The sequence below is a fragment of the Lepidothrix coronata genome, unplaced genomic scaffold (assembly GCF_001604755.1).
Source record: "Lepidothrix coronata isolate B3197 unplaced genomic scaffold, Lepidothrix_coronata-1.0 Scaffold13, whole genome shotgun sequence".
In the NCBI taxonomy this organism is placed as follows: domain Eukaryota; kingdom Metazoa; phylum Chordata; class Aves; order Passeriformes; family Pipridae; genus Lepidothrix; species Lepidothrix coronata.
The window spans coordinates 3,987,090-4,005,331 of NW_016690193.1; the positions used below are offsets into that span (position 1 = coordinate 3,987,090).

The 18,242-nt window shown below is 39.5% G+C and overlaps 1 protein-coding gene across 18 annotated transcripts in view; it reads left to right on the forward strand.

Moving 5' to 3' along the window:
• TRIM2 (tripartite motif containing 2) overlaps positions 1-18,242 on the forward strand; it is a 90,872-nt gene that overhangs the window by 41,318 nt on the left and 31,312 nt on the right. For 9 of the 18 annotated variants that reach the window (XM_017805875.1, XM_017805872.1, XM_017805873.1 and 6 more), the window contains 3 exons: positions 8,518-8,699; positions 10,845-11,082; positions 17,645-17,796. In XM_017805875.1, coding sequence (XP_017661364.1) covers positions 8,566-8,699; positions 10,845-11,082; positions 17,645-17,796 — 524 coding nt within the window. In that variant the 5' untranslated portion in view covers positions 8,518-8,565. Of the gene's footprint in view, positions 1-3,658; positions 4,048-8,517; positions 8,700-9,314; positions 9,436-10,844; positions 11,083-17,644; positions 17,797-18,242 lie in introns of those variants that run through there. The other 9 variants (XM_017805874.1, XM_017805877.1, XM_017805882.1 and 6 more) reach the window with 4 other exon arrangements.

Sequence of the window (18,242 nt, forward strand, 5' to 3'; positions counted from 1 at the left end):
CGTAAGCAGAAAGTAGAAGGAAATAGAAGAAGGTGGCAAAGGCATAGGAGGATGGGTGCTGGGGGTACTGGGAAGGTGTCCAGCAGCCCAGCGTGACATCCCAGGCAAACCTTTCAAGTTCTTTGCCTCCCAGGCTATGACAAAGCCATGTGTTGGATCACAAGCTTTGGGAAAAAGCATCTGCTCCACTGGATCACAAGATGAGGGAGTGACCACAGCTCAAGGCTGTGGCTGGTGGGGAGGAACCAGGACCTAGCAAGGATCCTTTTGTGGCAGATGTGCCCTGTAGCTACAAACCCACAGTGGGAGGAAGCTTTGGCTCTTCCCAGCTAATATAAGCTACAGACTGGGCTATTGGAGAATGTGTAGTGAGGGCTGGAGGTTGCTGGATCTGCATGGATGCACTGCCACACTAGGGAAAGGTAAAGGCCACTAGTTCATGAAGATGACTAAGGCCCCTTGGTTCCTGGTATGGGCATGGTCCTACAATGACAGAGCTTAGCTGTTTCACCCACTTGCTTTTCTGGCACCAGGGTCAAATTAAGGATGGGCGATGGCTGTAAAAGCCCATCCTCTCCTGTATTTGTGTTCCTAAACTAATCCTCATTTCCAGCATGTTGGCTTTGGGTAATTGATTTCTGGTCTCTCCTACCTCTGGCTTTTCAGTCAGACTTAATTGCCAGGACTGTATTAGCTGGTCATTTAGTTGGAGCTAACCAAATAATTTTTTTTTCTGCTGACATTAAAACCTCTTTTATAGAGCAGGCTGAGTTAGACTACTCTCCCTTCAGTGATCTGTAGTACATACTTTAGTTCAGACTTTAGTTCTTAACTTGGAGTGACTGGATGACTTATTTAGGGAAGGTCATATCAATATCTACCTATGAACTGTAAATAAAACTGTGAGTTTTTTTGGTAGCTTACTATTTATGGGCTCCCTAAGAATATGAATCAGGTTGTGTTTTGAACAAGGAAAAGAATAAATTATTCAAAAACTTGGACATTTACAGGGGATGACAACAGGAGCTAGATCACTCTTTCATGGCACTATGAAAATGGCATGTACTATGTACTATTTTCTCCAGAACTTACCTCACTAGTTAGCAGTGACACAGATAAGTCAGCAGAAATGATAAATGCAGCAAATTTATGAGGGAAAGTAGCCTGTTTTTGTTTTTTTTTTTAAAAAAAACCCAAAAAAAACAAAAACAAAAAACAAACCAAACAAAAAACCAACAAACAAAACCAAGTACATAACGACCACCCCCACTCCCATCTCCCAACACAAAAGACATACACATACAATAAACCTATCTGAAAGAGTCTGGTTGTAACGGCTATGGGGGTAAAGTGCAAGATTGTTCACTGAGCTGTGAATCCATTTCCTCTTCACTAGGGAGAAGGAACCCACATATCAACATGTAACAAGAAAAATCTCAGGAGAAATTTTATGCATTTTGTCTCATTTTCCTTGTCATTTTCCAAGCACGTTTTTGTTTTGTTGAAGAAGTAGGATTATTTGTGGAGTATCAGCTCATTGTCAGCAGGCAATTCTCAGAGTTAATTGTAAGAGAACAGCACTTCAAAGCAATCTCACATTTGGAGGTGTAGATCCCTGTGAGAGTGGCTGCAGCTGTGACTCCTGCAATCTCCTCTGACCATGAGGTATGTTACGGGATCAGTTCTGTTTTGAGACCTGTGTAGTCCTTACTACTGACCACATATGGAAATACTAATTTGAGTAATACTTGTCATTTTGGGTTAGTGTACATAAATTTGATGCGTGAAATGAGCCAGGGAAAGCAAGCAGCTAAGTGATATCTGCATGCTTTTGTTGTAGAGTCTTCCACTTCGGTTCTGGGGATGCCACTCCTGAATTTTCTCTCTCGATTTTTGTTTTAAGTATGTTTTTGTTCCAGTGTTGGAAAAAAACCACTCCTTGGATCTCCTTGTTGTGGGAGTGAAATATGTTGCTTGCTCTTCTCGCAATAGGGATTCTCTAGACAGTTTAAAAAGAAAACAAACTCCAACTAAACATAAAAACCCACCTCTCTAAAAACATACCTGAAATCTCTGGCCTTTTTTAAACTGTGAATCCTGCTGTGCAGATGCTTGCTGCTCCTGAATGTTGGAGCTAAAATGAAACATACCTTGTTCTCTCTCTTTGAGCAAGTTCAGCACATGTTAAGGGAATCAGAGGAGCAGTATTTTGGCACAAGCACCCCAAATCTTAACACATGTACACACGCTGCCTGATGTTTCATTTCAGGTTATAAACTGGATTACAACATGCTTTCACCCTGTGGGCATTGTCCAGGGAAACCAGACTGGATCTGTCTGATGCATAAAACCAATCTGGCTAAATGATCACCAAGTGGAAAGTAAAGAATATATGCAGAATTTGAATTTTTAACAGGAATTTAGATTACATTTCAGTCATGCCGAATGATTATTAATACTATTTACCTCATCAATTCAAGAATGGAATAAATATTATATTCTGGAAACTGTGCTTAAATATCTTATGGCAACATTTAAAACTTCTCAAATAACTATATCTGCCCTAATTAAGTCAGGATAGCACAGACAGTATTTAGGCTGCACATGTTTTCTTCTTGATGCAAATGGAGCTTTGTGTCCTTTTATTTGTGGGAAGCTTTGTTAGCCTCAGTTAGCTGAAATACTTGCATATGATTTGTTTTTTTCAAAAGAAAAGATACACTGTATTTAGAGATGCAAATACTACCTTGTCTGCAAAACCCACCAGCTGTTATACTGGAAGACAAAGCTAATTCTATGTTGCTTTACTTCAGTAGTGTCTGTGTATTCACAAGCAGCTTTTTAACAACCTTCTCTGCATAGCTGAAAAATAGCAGGGACCAAATTTCTATTTGATTCCTTTGGTAACAGCCTAGTAAAATCAGAGTTGAGCCGTGATTTTAAGAAAAAATTAAGCAAGCAAATATATTGACTGTGAGAATATACCTTTTTATTAATGTTTGTAGAAAGGTTGAACAGTGTTAGCTTTGATTCTCACATTCCTTGAATATGAGTTTACTAATTGCTGACTTGAATATTTGACTTGAGTCTGAGTCAGGTCAAATATGTGGCTCTGTAGTAGAAGAAGCTGCTGCTGGTTTGTGTGTCAGTAGCACAGCTTTCTGAAGAGGCTCTTTGCTTCTGCTTTAAACATCTGGGGAGACAAAGAGTGTTTGTGGGGTCTTTTGTTGCTGCTGAAAGTTGGAGCAGGGAAGAATTACATTCCAAGAAATACTCTGAATCTGGAAAAATCAGGGTGGAATAATTAAGTATTAAGCTTTATCTTCTTTATAAACGAAAGTGCTTTCGTTTCATCTGTGATGGCTCCCCTAGTAATGGATGTTATGTAATTACTCTCCCCTTCAGAGTTAAATCCTTTTTCCGATTTGTGAGTAATATTTGCATATGTATTTCTTAGCTGCATTGACATGCCAGATGCACAGTGGTAGCTGTCTCCGCCTGCTAATCCTGTAATAACATTCTGGTGACCAAATTCAATGGCCCTGCGCGGAGTCTCGGAACAGCTGATTGCTGAGTAGGGAGGAAAAAAAAATAACCCAGCGAATCTGGTTGCAGCTCTCTGCTGCATCCCCATCCCACAATCCCTTGCACCATTTGCTGCAGTCTTTCTACACAGGCTGAGTGAGAAAAAGATGTGCTAAATAAAGATTGATTGGTTTGAATCCTGAAGGGGTCTCCCACTTGTAAATGACCCCAGGGAAAAAAAAAATTCACGACGACTTCACTGGGCCTCCTCTTATTCTTCCATTTTTCTTTCCACCTGTCCTCTTCGTGGAATGGAGCGTCATTCCTTAGAGCACAAAATCTGTTGTGCATCTGATAATGACTATGCTGTGATAGGGCTTCTTAAACAGTTTTACGCGTGAGGCTTGAAATATTAACAGATGATGGTTTGTTCGTTTGGATTACTGCGGAACTGCAGCTCCGTCCCTGCAAGGATTTTATCCTCAGCACTGCACTGATTAAGCTATTTTTCTACAAAGATGGGTAGGTCTGAAATGCTCAAGTTTGCTCAGTATTATTCCTGGTGGTTGCTGCTGCGTTGTTCCTTCTGTTTTGGCCCCTGATCATTCACTGCACTTCTGCATGCTGTACGAATGAAGAGGGTTGCTGTGTTTTAAACAAGGCACTAAGCTGATTGCAAGAGTGGGAGAGAGAGGAATGCAAATTTAGCTTATCAAGCCTTTTACACAAGTGGACTGTGTGGTGGTTATGATTATTAATTTGTTCAGTGTGTTCTGTATTGGCTAATTTTGGGGCTGCTGCTAGAAATGGCTTGAATCTGTTTATTCCTAAAGACTGTGGACAGGTGATCTATCTGTTTTAAGGACTTTTAAGCCCTAGCTCTCCCAGTCCTTGAAGCAACATTATTGAGGTTCCCCACCCTTTCTTACAGCTCTCGAGGCCTAACTGTTCCTTTGGAAACGTTGCTATTGGAAACCTATTCATTCATAATACATGAATAGACCCTCTGGGTTGTGAACACCATTGATAAGAAGAGGATGAACAAGCTGCAAGCAATTTGTTCTCCTCAGGCTGTACTTTCAGGCTAGTTGCACCTCTGGCTGGGTGGATTTCAGTGATAGCAGCGTATCAGCAACACAGAATTCTACTCTTTCGGGAATAAAATCCTGAGAACCGAACAATTATAAGTTTCCCCAATGTCTTTTTGTTGGCCAGGCCATGGAAACTAATATAGGATTTGATAACTGTTCAGGATTTCCAGAGCTCATTTGAAGATACCTGTAGGAAGGGTGCACTTTCATTATTATATGTTTCTACCTACCTGAAACAACTATTCTGGAACTGTTATTTGTGTTTTTTCTTTTCACCCTTTTCTAATGCTAGAGGAAGTTCCTTTCATATGGGTGGGGCCGCACCCTGAAAGCATGCATGCATAGTGGGGCAAGGATTTCCACTAGCTTAGAGAGCCATTGTGTTCTCCTTTCTTTGCTGTATAGTGTATTTTGAATGAAAAATGATAGTCATATCTCCAAGCAGAAGGAAAAAGAACAATGTTATTTTTGGGGTGGCTGGAAAGATAGCAATCCTTGAACCTCAGAGGAATGACAAAGGGGTACATTTCCTGCACTTAGCAAACCTGAACTGTGTGTGTCTTATAGATAAATGGGTGGGAGGTTATATCATTTTTGGTGCGACATTTTATAAACCTTTGGCTTTGCATGTTTAAATTATGAAGTGTAACTATATTGAGAACTGATACACTTATTTTCAAAGCTGGTGCCTCAGCTACTCTTTATTAGCTTTGAGACATTATGAACCTCTGAAAAGCATCAGTTTCTCAGCTCAGAATTTGCTACTAGAAAAAAGAACATTTTTCTTGTAAAACTAGTGTTTCTTTACAAAATCCCTCACTGCTAATACATCTGAAACTCAGTCTGCTGTTTTGAGGAACTGCTGCAAGCATAGCAGTAAATCAAAAAAAATACTGTGGTGAAATTCAAAGGAATTGTCCAAAATGTTCAGCTTTTCCTCAAATAGTTTGATTGTACAGTTACTTTCATTGAGTAAATACGCAAAATCATCCTTCTCATAAATACATCATCAAAATTGCATCAAAGGTGGAGCTGGCTCAGAGAAGCTGCAAAATCCTGCAAATCCCATACTCAAAATTTTTTTAAAATGAACCACTTAAGAAGCTGTACCAGATAATGGCCAAAGCCACTAATGTATTGATGAAATTCTATTTCCAGGTGCATGTTTTAAACCTGATTTATGTGAGCAAAGTGAATAAATGACAATCATGGCCTCCTGCGTTTCAGACAAAACACAGAATATTAAAAGCACTTTATTTCTGAGTCTTTAATGGTTTCTTTCATTGACAAAGCTTAAAGCATGAACATTTGAAAAATAAAGTGGCTGGCATGAGCTAAGAATTACTTGATCTTGCAGTGAGATTGGGGGAACGTAAAAAACCTAAGATGAAGATGAGATTAAGTCAATATTAATATTTTCAGGCAGCAGAAATTTTTCTTGTGTTAACTGCTATTTTCTGGTATAGCTCTACTTGATAAGCAAAAATACCTGGTTGCTAGAGAACTTTCTTCTGTTAAATGACAGGCAGCATTCACCAGAGACCTATTCTTTCATATCTTAAGTACAGTTTTTTTCCCAGTAGTCTGTGTTCAGTCTATAACAAAAAAATTATACCATTTGTGTCTCCAATTTGGAAATCGTGCTTTCGATAAGAAATCATCCTGCTTCTGATTATCTTCCCTGTTTTGTATGGGTTGCTGCCCCTAACATTTGGGGAGGGAAAGTGGGATGCAAACACAGCTGTGTCAGTGGTGAAATGAATTTTCTTTTGAAACACATCACTGATGTTCTGCATGTTATGCTGCCAAGTGTATGAATATGTTAATGTGTATTTGATTGTCTGCTCTTTCTACTCCGTTTTGTAAAAGCTATATATTTTGGTTCCACGCCTTGTAAAACCATCTTTAACACAAGCTTGTAACATGGTTTCCTAATTGATCTCCTAAGGTTTATTATGTGTGATTTATGGCATTTAAATAGGAAAAATTAATTTGGGTTTATGTAATACTCACATTTTATCTTACTGTGGGGAAAGAAATTTAAAAAATTATTAAAAATTATTTAAAAAGACACGAAAATATTATCAATCCTGAAATCATGCATTTTTGGGTCATGAACTCATATTTTATGAATATTAAAACAATTTTTACCATTGCAGTTTCCCCTTTATTGGGAAAAAAAGGAAACAGAAGGCCCTGCCGTGAGTGTTTTCCATTGAATTAAATGTCAGTTACCACTGTTGGGTTGTGAGTAACTTTATGCTGCTGTATTTGCTAGCATAGAAGCAATGACCTAGGAACCTGTTATCGGGCAAATCAGTATAGCATGATCCATAATCACTGTCGTTATGCTAGAAATAGCCACTTGCTCAATGTAGTAAGTAAACCATACCAGTATGGCTAAATACACAGCTCAGCATGGCTCAGGTCTGACAGATTAGTGTGCCATGCATTCAAGCATAGGAAGAAGATCTGATGTAAAACAGATGATAAAATGCTACCCAGGTCATGCAAATAATTGTGGAATTGAGTGACCTTTGAGTGTGATCAGCACAGAGGCAGAGGGCTTATTATTTCTGTCTTGGAAAGCCGGAACTGCCCTCAAGCTAGATCTCAAATTGCCTGAAATGGGTGGCTAAAAATGGTAGAAACTGTTTAGGGAAAAAGTCAGACCCTCAGGAGTGTACCTGAAGTGAAGCAGTCCAGCTGGGCTTGCTGCTCACAGAGAAGAGGAGCCCCTGTCAGCTGAGGGTGCGGGAGGACTGTCAGAACTCGGTGCTGTGACAGAGTCGCTGTCATCAGCTCCCTGGGGAGCGAGCCTGTGCCTCCCAGCACTCCAGACTGCTGGAAACGCTGATGGAGAGGAGTTCTAGCTGGGCCACCCTGCCAGGGCCTCTGCATGCCAGGTTTTCCTAAATTATTTTAGCAGGCAGTTCTCTAAGGGTATTTCCTTCCTTTTCCTCCTGTCTTCTCTTTCCACGTATTAATTCTGTTGGCTATAATCTGTACCTCCAGCTGAAAAGAAATTAAGTTTTTCTCTCTGGTGCCTTGTGCCAGGACAGAAGGTGTTCCAAGCCTGCAGTTTTAATTCTGTCAGTCACTAGACTTCTTTCTTACCCTTTTATTTCATGCTTTTTATGCCAGGTTATGAAGAGTCTTTAGTCCTAGAAACATGATTCTTACTACAACTTCTGCCTATAATGCCATTTTTCTTGCCATTTATAATTTGGATGTGCTTCATGTATCGTTCCCCCTAACTTTGCTGAATCTCAGCAGCTATGAGTTGCCTCTGTTTTGTTTCTTTTATCGTGAAGGTTTTCATTTCACCTATCTCACCTTTGTTGCTGATGCAGAATTTGAGCATTCCCTTCCCAGGGGCTGGCTGGTTCTGGAGCTTCCTTCTTGGGGGCTTCTTGGAGTCCAAATCTACCATATTTTGGCAATACCAGCACTGATAAGTGAAAAAAAATTGTTAGGTGAATTATTTTCAAACTGTGATGCAGCTGTTTGACTGGCTGGTGCAGTTCCAGTTTAAGCATTTTTCCAACAGTACTGTAGATGTAAGAAATCCGAGGTTTGTTAGCACTGACTGAGCCTACTGGTCCAAGAACATTTTTATCGTGGGATTTCTTTAAAACCAGACATCCTTGTAACTCTTTCAGTCCAGAGGCAACATGCCTTTCACTATTTCTTCTCACACTGAGGTGGTGTAGACTGTTTCCCAGGCTCTTATTAGTGATAAACCATTTTAGAAGTTTAATTCTTCACTGTTTTGGTTTTATATGGAAATATGAATTCCTGCATAAGGATGAAACATAAGTGAATCAGTAACTGATTTTTTTATTTCGTGGAATTTATGAGCCATTTTTCTTCTTCTCTTCTTTTCCCCACCCCGATCCAGCAGTGTGCAGGGTAGAAGGGAACAGGACCCATATGTCAGTGGTCTAGGATGGCCAGTGAAGGCTCCAACATCCCAAGTCCTGTGGTCCGTCAGATTGACAAGCAGTTTCTGATTTGCAGCATATGCCTGGACCGCTACAAGAACCCCAAAGTACTTCCCTGCCTGCATACTTTCTGTGAGAGGTAAGTCCTTTCCTCATGTGGTGTCTTGGTATTCGTGTTGTGCGGCAAGCATGGAACAAGGCATCCTTTAGTGGAGGGAGACTTTTCTCTTTACTTGTAAAGGACATGTTAAGGCATGATAAAGTCTGGGAAGGCTGGAGAGGCAGGGCTGTAGGAAAAGAAATTTGTATCAGGCAGGAAGAAGAGACAGCAGTGAAATATTTGGAATACATTCCTTTTATGCAAGAGTAAACAAAAAGTAAATCCAATTAAACTAATGAATACAGTTACAACAATGTGAAAGGTGATGACAGCCAGAATTTGGACCTCAAGTTAATGGTCTCATATTTATCCCGATAAGCTTATAATTGGAAACAATAAAGAACGTTCTTTGTTGATTTACTACGCCAAGAAATAATTATCCGATCCTTTAATGTCCAAGCCTTAGACATGATATATACATTATTAATAACCTATGATTAAATGTCTTCATTATTCTGCAGCTTGGTTGACTGAAGTGGAAAAACTCTATGAAAAGAGATGTGATAAAACAGCAACCTGCCTTTTACTGTGTTCAGCTGAATGAACTGAATATGCATAATGATGCTTCAGTGTTGTATTATCCATCAAATGGTGGGGAAAATACAGCATCTGCAGAAAAGTTATCCTGAAGAATTAGTGGTTAGAGTTCTTTATCTGATGATGAGATGCAACTCTGTGGATTATATATTGAATGGCAGGAGAATTTTAATAAATGGTATGTGGTGTGAACACTTATTTAATTTAGGAGATTTTCACCTCTTAGTTAGAATTTTGGTGTGAATATCTAACTTTGCACAGGGTGCAAGAAAAACTGTGGCTATCTGAGTGTGTCAGATGAACTGGTCTTTTATAGAAGAGTAGGATATCCTGGCATTACAGAAGGCAGCAGTGAAACCCTTGCTGAAGTTATTGGAGACAAGATTTTCACCATCATGTGTTAAGTTTCCTGACTTCAGTTCATGTGTGAAACCTAAGGTCAGCTTCTGGTTTTCACCGTAATCCTCTTATGTTGATCTGGTTATGGAGAGAGGCTGGAAGAACTCTTCCAGGGTACTGCTGAGGTGCAAAGCCTAAGCTCTCCTTTCACGGATTCTCTACCAGGGGGTCAGGAGGAGAGCTGCCAAGGAAGATGAAGAGTAGTGCAACTGAAGTCCTTGGAAACGGATAAGAGCTGTGGAGCTGTGTGAGGTCACACTCTCTCAGTTGGCATCTCATGAGAAATTTTGTGTAGCGCTGCTTCCCTTGAGAACTGCATTCTGCAAAGCTTCCTCTGCTTATAGGACTATACTGAATAGACTATATTGCAACTATATGTTGCATGCCCAGCAGGTGTTAAGTTCATTTTCAAGGCCCAAAAACTGGCATTAACTGTCACCTAGGCCAATCTGCTGCATATTGTTGATCACAGAACTTTTGTGTCAGATTTATATTCTGTGAAATTTATTTTTTCAAAAAAATACCGACACCAGTCCCACCTCCTCTCAATTGAACACAAACAAAAATCTCCTCCAAAACTCCTCTTAACATAAACAGTGATAACCTAGGATGTACTTCCCTATGTAGTAAAGAAAGCTGTGTTGGTTCTGGCTAGCTGCCAAATAACTTTCCTAATTGAAATAAATGAAAAAATGTCCCTTGGTTTCATTGGGACCATGTTTTACCTCTGAAATACTAAACCCACAAATACAAGTTAATAAAGGAGATTCTGTTGAAAAGACAAGGATCAAACACTGGTTAGTCAAAGACACAGGCTCAAATACTTGATGCAACTTCATATCTGTCAAACTTTATCTGATAGTTCATAATTTTTACTGTCCTGTGAGCAAGATGCTGTAGATGTCTGGCAGCATGAATCAACTGCACAAAAATCTCTAAAAAAGGCATATAACTCTTGGAATAATATCAGCTTATTGAAATTTTTTTCATGTGGCAGAGGAAAAAAGGTTTAGAGGAAAAACAATATTCCCCATAACCACTTTTACTTCTGAAGCCTGTAGATGTACCTTTCCTTTTATTATTAGGAGTAGCACTATTTTAAACTAGTTCTTTAACTGAAGGAAGTATTCTTTTTCCTCTCTGATGATACTTTTTCTTTCTCTCCCCTTCCACCTCCCTTTCCCATAGGTGTTTACAGAATTACATTCCAGCCCATAGCTTAACCCTTTCTTGCCCCGTGTGCCGCCAGACCTCCATTCTGCCAGAGAAAGGGGTTTCTGCACTCCAGAACAACTTCTTTATTACCAACCTGATGGATGTCCTGCAACGAACGCCAGACAACAGCATTGAGGAGTCCTCCATCTTGGAGACTGTCACTGCTGTTGCTGCAGGCAAACCACTCTCCTGCCCCAATCATGATGGAAATGTAAGTGAGACGACCTCCTGTGATATGTACAGGTATTGATGTGTGCTGATTTGTCTGCATTTCATGGATATTTTGTTCTAAAAAGATAGCATAGGAAGTGAAATCACACTAATTCTTTGATTTTTATGATATGTCAGCAAAAGACAAGTGATTTTTCAAATTAACACAGATGTTCTTAGTGGAGCGTCTTAGAGTAGTCAGGGTATTATTTCATCCTGCCAGTCATCTGGGATGATACTGTCTTTTAGCACATTTGGTAACAATTGTTGTCCTGCAAGCACTGAACCTTGTGCCTTTACCTCTTTGGGTTGGGTTTCCCTAGCTCTCTTCCTTGTAGCATCAAATATTGCTGTGGGGACCTGTGTGTTTGTTTAGACAATATGTGACAGGGAACTTATAAGCTTAACTCACCTGCACATTTAGGCAGTACCAAAAGGTATGTGAACATATTAACATGGAGCCAAATAAGAGTGATCTCTAGCTGAGGATGCTTTGGGTCAGCACAGGCTAGTAACAGAGAGCTTCTATTTATCTGCAGTGTTTTGTGCATCTCGCGTATTAGTCTTTTGAGGCTGCCTTTTTTTTCCTTCACCTACTCTTTTAACCAAACATGTCCCCACATACATCCTCAAATCATATCAGTGAATTCATTGGCAAGTATCCCCAACTGAGTAAGTGTTCACAGATTGATGCCAGAACAGCTCTAACTCTGCTTACTTCACAATTTTCAGTGTTAACCTGTGTGACTTCATGATAGGCATATGAGCTCCCGATTTATAGCTAGGCTTATGCAAACATGTAAGTAAACCACATTACAAAGCTCAGCAATGCTGTGTTGCATACTGACTGCTGTGCTTCTATGCAAGTTAAGAAATATGTACCAGTAGTTTAAGACAACTTTCTGGGGACTTTTATTTGATACTCACTGTATGTATATTGTATAGGAATAATTTGGCTGATAGGTAACGATTACTGTAACAGAGAAATAGCTCAGTTTCCTCTCCTTTGCTGACCTGTGGGAATTAAGTGGACTTGTAGAACTGATTTGCTGTACACTCTGGTTAATGAATAACTGGTGTAACTTTTTTAATGTGTACTATACCTGTGTTTGTGTAGTGGTTACTGATTAATAAATGCCTAGTTTTTATTTGCATTCTATTTCCTTTCTTTAAAGTGAATCATAGTTCTTTTTTGACATAGCCACTGTGATAGGAGCCATCTGATTGTGAAATGCAGAAGAAAAATCAAAATGAAGGTGTTGCTTGTTTTGCCTTTTAAATTATCAGCTGATTATTCTTAAGGTTCACTTAGAAAGAAATGGTTTACCTACAATTAAAAATATGCCACCTTATACCTCTTGAGAACTCCTTTCTTAGGGAAAGGGGGATTTGTAAGTCCTCTAAACCAAACTGACTTGGCTTGCCTTGAAACACAGCATGCCTTTTAGGATGCTAATAATGTGTGATGGGAATATCTTCTCGCTTCAGTAAGTATCTGGGAGATAGGAGTTGGGGATAGGCTGAGGATTACTCCAATTTAAAGTTTTGTGGAACTAGGAAATGAAAAGCTAAATGGCACACATTAGTCCTTGTGATGGGAGGAGCTGAGGTAAGCTTTGGGGAGAGCTGCTTGAGGCTGGCCAGGTGGGTCTGGCTGAAGGGCAGGGTGCACAGGCCAAGATGCTGGGCACCTTAGGCATCACTGAGGAACGGATTTTGATGGCTTCATAGGTACAGAACATGAGGGCACTGCATGGCAAGTAAGTTAGCTATTAGGAAATGGTTCTTTACACTGAGGGTGGTTGGGCACTGGAACAAGTTCCCCGGGGAAGCGGTCACAGCACCAAGCCTGACAGAATTCAAGAAGCATTTGAACAATGCTGTCAGGCATGTGGTGTGATTCCTGGGGCTGTCCTGTGCAGGCCCAGGAGCTGGACTTCAATGATCCTTGTTGGTCCCTTCCAACTTAGAGTATTCTATGATTCTGTGATTCTAAATGCCTGGCTGCTAGTAGCTTTTCAGGGGGATTTAGGAAGTGAAAGAGGATTGAGCTGGTAGTTGGAGAATGCCTTCGCAGAACCAGCAGTCATTATGCATTGAATCCTCCCTCCATTAATTTTTACATATTGCTTGGGGTAGGGTCAGACCCATTGTATTTTTACCATTTGCATGAAGTATATTTCTTTTAAATATTACCAGATTTTCTTCGTATTAGCTTGGAAATAAGTTTCTGTTTAAACAAGTTTTTTCAGTCATTTGAGCCGTGCTGGATTTAAACCTCTTTGGTTAAAATCACATAGAAACTGATGCACAGATACTTTCTTATTAACTTACCTGTCTGCTTGTAATTTAGCCTTCCTCAGGCCATGTAGGTTAGATATTTTCCCTTTCAGTTGGTCTCTTATTCCCGTCACCCATATTTTCCATATGTGTGTGTATTCTATTCCTTCTGTGCACATCCTCTCATCCTCCATTGTGGAATCTTTGTTCTGTGTGTTCTTATGAAAAATGAAACTTAGCTTGCAGTATCTTAACATGAGAGATGGTTTCCTGTGCTTGAAGTATAAACAAATGCTTCCTCATATTGACCCAACACAGAGCACAAATGTATGTTCTTGTAAGTCGGGGTAATAGGGCACATGTGGAACTTTTGAACCTACCAGAAGATTTTTACCTTCTACCTACACATTAAAATAAGATTGGCTTTATTCTCAGCTGCTAAACATGTGCAGCTCTTGTTGTGTATAAGCATCCTGGATCCTAACATTGATCCATGATCATTTAGGGGCAGCTACAGCAGCGAGGACAGGGAAGGCTATGAAATTCTAGCTCCATTACTTCATAGTATGTAATGTGTGGTGTGGACTCTTTGCAGTCACCCATCCTGAAAAGTCCCTGCTTGGGTTTTATTTGAATTTGAAGTGAAAACCAGCCCAGAGTTGAGGATCCATGCTTTTACAGGGGCAATGTATTTTCTGTCTATGGAGTGTAAGAAGAGAGGATACACAATATTAATTAAATGCTCGTAGCAAGAGAGCATGCCTTAGCTCTGACTAGCTTTTTCTCAAAAGATCACAGTATAGCTTGGCAACTTGACAGGCATAAGATTTTGTTTAAAAAACACTTCCTGAACTTGTGTAGGTGTTGCTTACTACCTGTATGCTTCTCTTGGAAAAATAAAAAAGCACCTATCCTTGATATTCCGATGAAGTGACTTCATACCATACCTTTTAAACCCTTGTTTTTTCTCCTCACCTCTGTACTTCCCACCATGTCACTTACTCGTGTATCCCATTGAACTGTAATCTAAGTCTATTCTGTACTGTTCAATATTCAGTGTGTCATTGAGGCTAAATAAAAAATGCAGAATATCAGGGTTAGACTCTTAATGAGCATTAGAACTAATAAACGGAGCTCACTGCTGGCAAAATTTTGTTCTGCCTCACAGGGAACGTTTAATATAGGTAGGAAGCAATAGTGTGACCGATACAATCATATCTGAATTGGAAACTCATACAAGGGGTTTGGGTGGTTCACTTCTATGTAAGCATATTGTTTAAGTCATGACAGTCTTACAAAAATATTCTAAAAATTTGCTTAAAGTTTTCAAGTTTACAATATGGGTAAGGCAAAAGCTATGACTAGGCAGAGCAAACCCCCACATTCTAAATTTTATTAGATATCTCAAATGTACCCTCAGGTGATTCAAACTTATATTCTTCTAAAAGCTAAGGTACATGCTAGCCCTGGGACAGAGGAATTAAGCATGTGTGTGTGAGATGAGGAAGGTGGGAAGCACAGAGCCTTTTTCTCTAGGCTGCTCTTTCAATTCAAACAAATAGAAAGCACAGGATGAGCAATGTGATTTTAGAGAAGTGGGGCTTGTGATTGGTGAGAGCCTTTTCCTCAAGACCTGAACTTTGAAGGGCTGGAATTAGCGTGTCTTGACTTTGTGTAATCTAATTCAGAAGTACTTCCATCCTTGATTATGCAAATTTAAAAGTTTCTGTAAATTCAGTTTAATTACTGTAGTGAAGATATGCATGGGTCTCCAGTTACATCATTGTGCTGAAATATGCTGGTCTGGTTTAAGGTGGGAGTTAGTGGATGGGATTTCAGAACCAGTGGGTATTATGTCATGTCTTTACAGCTGATGGGAATGTTCTCATTAAATTCAGTGAAAATACAGCTGAAGCTGGTATTGGATGCCATAGTATATCCTAACCAAGAGCTCTCTTCAATTTGGAAAGGAGAGGTTCAGCCAAATGTCATTTTTTGAGTTATTTTGTAAAGCAAACCTGTTATAATGAAAAGCTTTCTGGGACTGTCACAAACTGTGATACCCATGTTGGGCATGGAGGGGAGAGATGAAAAGCCAGCAATACATGTCTGTCTGTAGTTAGACATTAGTCTTACCAGATTAAGAAATGCTAGAAAAAATCTTAGCAAATCAACTTATCTAGACACTTGAAGCCTGAATTGTATTAATATTAGGTTTTCCTTCTCCTTCAGCTATGGCACAATCAAAAAAATTTAGTGGGAAATGAAAACTCTCTCTCTCAAAACATTTTGAATTTGACAACTATTTCTGTGCAGACATACACATTAAGTCTTTGTGGTCTGCTTGCTATTACCATTCATGTTACTGTATTACCATATGTGTTTCTCTGGTGCATGAATAAAGAGGAAGAAAGTTGTTTGGGCTAAACTTCAATATGCTAATGAAATGCTTTCTTCATGATATATGTGGCTGCAAATATAATGATGTTTATTATAGGGTGTTCAGTAGGAAACAGAAATATTAAATTATTCTGATCACTGTATCCAAAGATAAAAATATTGAATAAATAAAGGGCTTGTTAAAATATCCTGAGCCTAAGCATTATATTATGAGGAGGCAGAAAGATGAACACAGTTGGACACTAATTCAAAATAAATGAAATTTTTTTGTCTGCATAAAAAGACTTCAGAGTTTCCTAATAAAATATTCTTCCTTTTGGTTGTTTCTGCTTGCAAGTTCTTGAAGCCTTTGAAAAGAACTTAAATCCTAAACTCTGCTTAACTAATTTCCTCTATGCACTGTAAGAACGCATCACATCATAGTGCCTACCAAAGTAACTACCAGGCCTCGGGGGATCTATTACCATGAAACTGCTAAATTCACAGTGACTAGAGTAGTGTTGATGAGGATTGTAATTGTTTAAAAGGTCTACTTTTTTTTTTCCCCCCTTGCTGATATATTTGATGTTACACGGGTTATTTGGAGCAACTTTTAACTTTTCTCTGAAGGGGCTTACACAAATGGCCGACAAATGACTAAACCCTCATTGCATGTGAATCCCATATCTTGTGAATTGAGATAAGAGGGAAGAATGGGAATAAGACTGAAAGGAGCTTATCGGAGGCAAATCCCTATTAATGCTAATAGCCACGTGCAAATCATGGTTCTTGCTTCCCCCTCCTTAATTCTCAAGATGCCCTGGAGCAGCCAGCTACTTTGCATGGTACTGTTACAGTTTCCTCTGCTCACCTGTAAACAGCTGATTCTACACAACCATCTCACTGTCAACCAACATCTCCAGCACAACCCTCTTGTGTGAGATGTCTGAGTGCTAGAAGAGCACCAGCCAAATTATTCAAGATTCTGATGCTGTGTTCTGAATGCAAAAGAGCTGCCAAGGTCTTCCTTTGAAGCATATACTACAGGCTTCTTTGTATCCTTTTAATAAGCCTAAAATACTTTGTGCCCAAGGACTTCCTAGCTGTAAAAGGAAGTCTCATGCTGCATTTGCATATATGTGCATTATTTTGACTAACTTATGATTTTGGGCACAGCATTTCTCTCTTTCTTTCCCTTCATGAATATATTCAGAATTTGGGGTATCTATTACATGTAAAGATCTATTTTTATCTCTAGACAGCATCTTACTGAGAACATAACAGGTTCAAACAATCTCCTCCTCTTTCAAGTGTAGATCAGCATTCCTATTATAATCTCAGATATGAAGTTTTGATGGTTTTAAGGGATTAGTAAGGGATATGGAGATTTTCCCCTGCAGCAGGTTAGTTCATTTAGGGTGCTTTCCTCTAGCAAATAAACATGCTGTTTGGTGAGTCCCATCAAGTTTATGTTCCACCAGAGGTTCTGTTACAAAAAACAGCCTAAGTTTACACTTCCTTTGGCAGAACCTCTGGGAAGACTAAGGATCAAGTTAGTGAGGGTACTTGAATGCCCTCCTTTTTTGAGTTGTTTCACAGAGTACTTAAGACAGACACCAAAACTTACTATTACACAGTATAAAGATGATGTTAGGACCAGCACTGAAGTCCAGCATTGTTCACAGGCTGCTGTTCTGATAGAATAAAATTCATTTAAACCAGCATTTTAATATGAAATACGTAAGAATAACAACCATCTTTTAGGCAGTAAAGTATTAGTGTCTGAAAAAAGAGAAGCTTTGTCTCAGAGGTTGGATAATAACATGAGTTCAAGACCCAGTAAGATGTGCTTTGAATTGTGTTACTGCTGCCACGTTTGAACGTAGAGTTGTGCACTTTTCCAGGTGATGGAGTTTTACTGCCAGTCCTGTGAGACAGCTATGTGCCGGGAGTGCACAGAGGGAGAACACGCAGAGCATCCCACGGTACCACTCAAGGATGTGGTAGAGCAACACAAGGCTTCCCTCCAAGTCCAGTTGGATGCTGTCAACAAAAGGTGGGGAGACTCCACTGATTATTTTCCATTTTCAGTTCTATCGCTGGCTTCCTGTGTTAACTTGGGTAGATGTTTTAGTGTGCTGGTGCCATAGTGAGGCTAGCATAAAAAAAATCCATTGAGTGTGATGTTAGAGAAAAGAGCAAAAGATTCCTATGTGTCTTTTGCAAAACAGAGGCCATTAGAAATGCAAGTGTCCTCCAAAGAAGGGGCATAAAATGTTAAGGAGAAAACTACGATCCAGTTATGAATTTAATGATTGCTAAATAAATAATACTGGGTGCTAAAAAGACTAGTACAAACACTATGGTGCCAAAAAGGCTAAAAAAAACATGAAAAAGTGAGGTAGATCTAGTTATATCTTCTGGAGTAGACATCATGTAGCATAAAGGATGGAGGATCCAAGGTTTCATTGTTGGTAGTGCCTAAAGTCTAATAGATTTGCA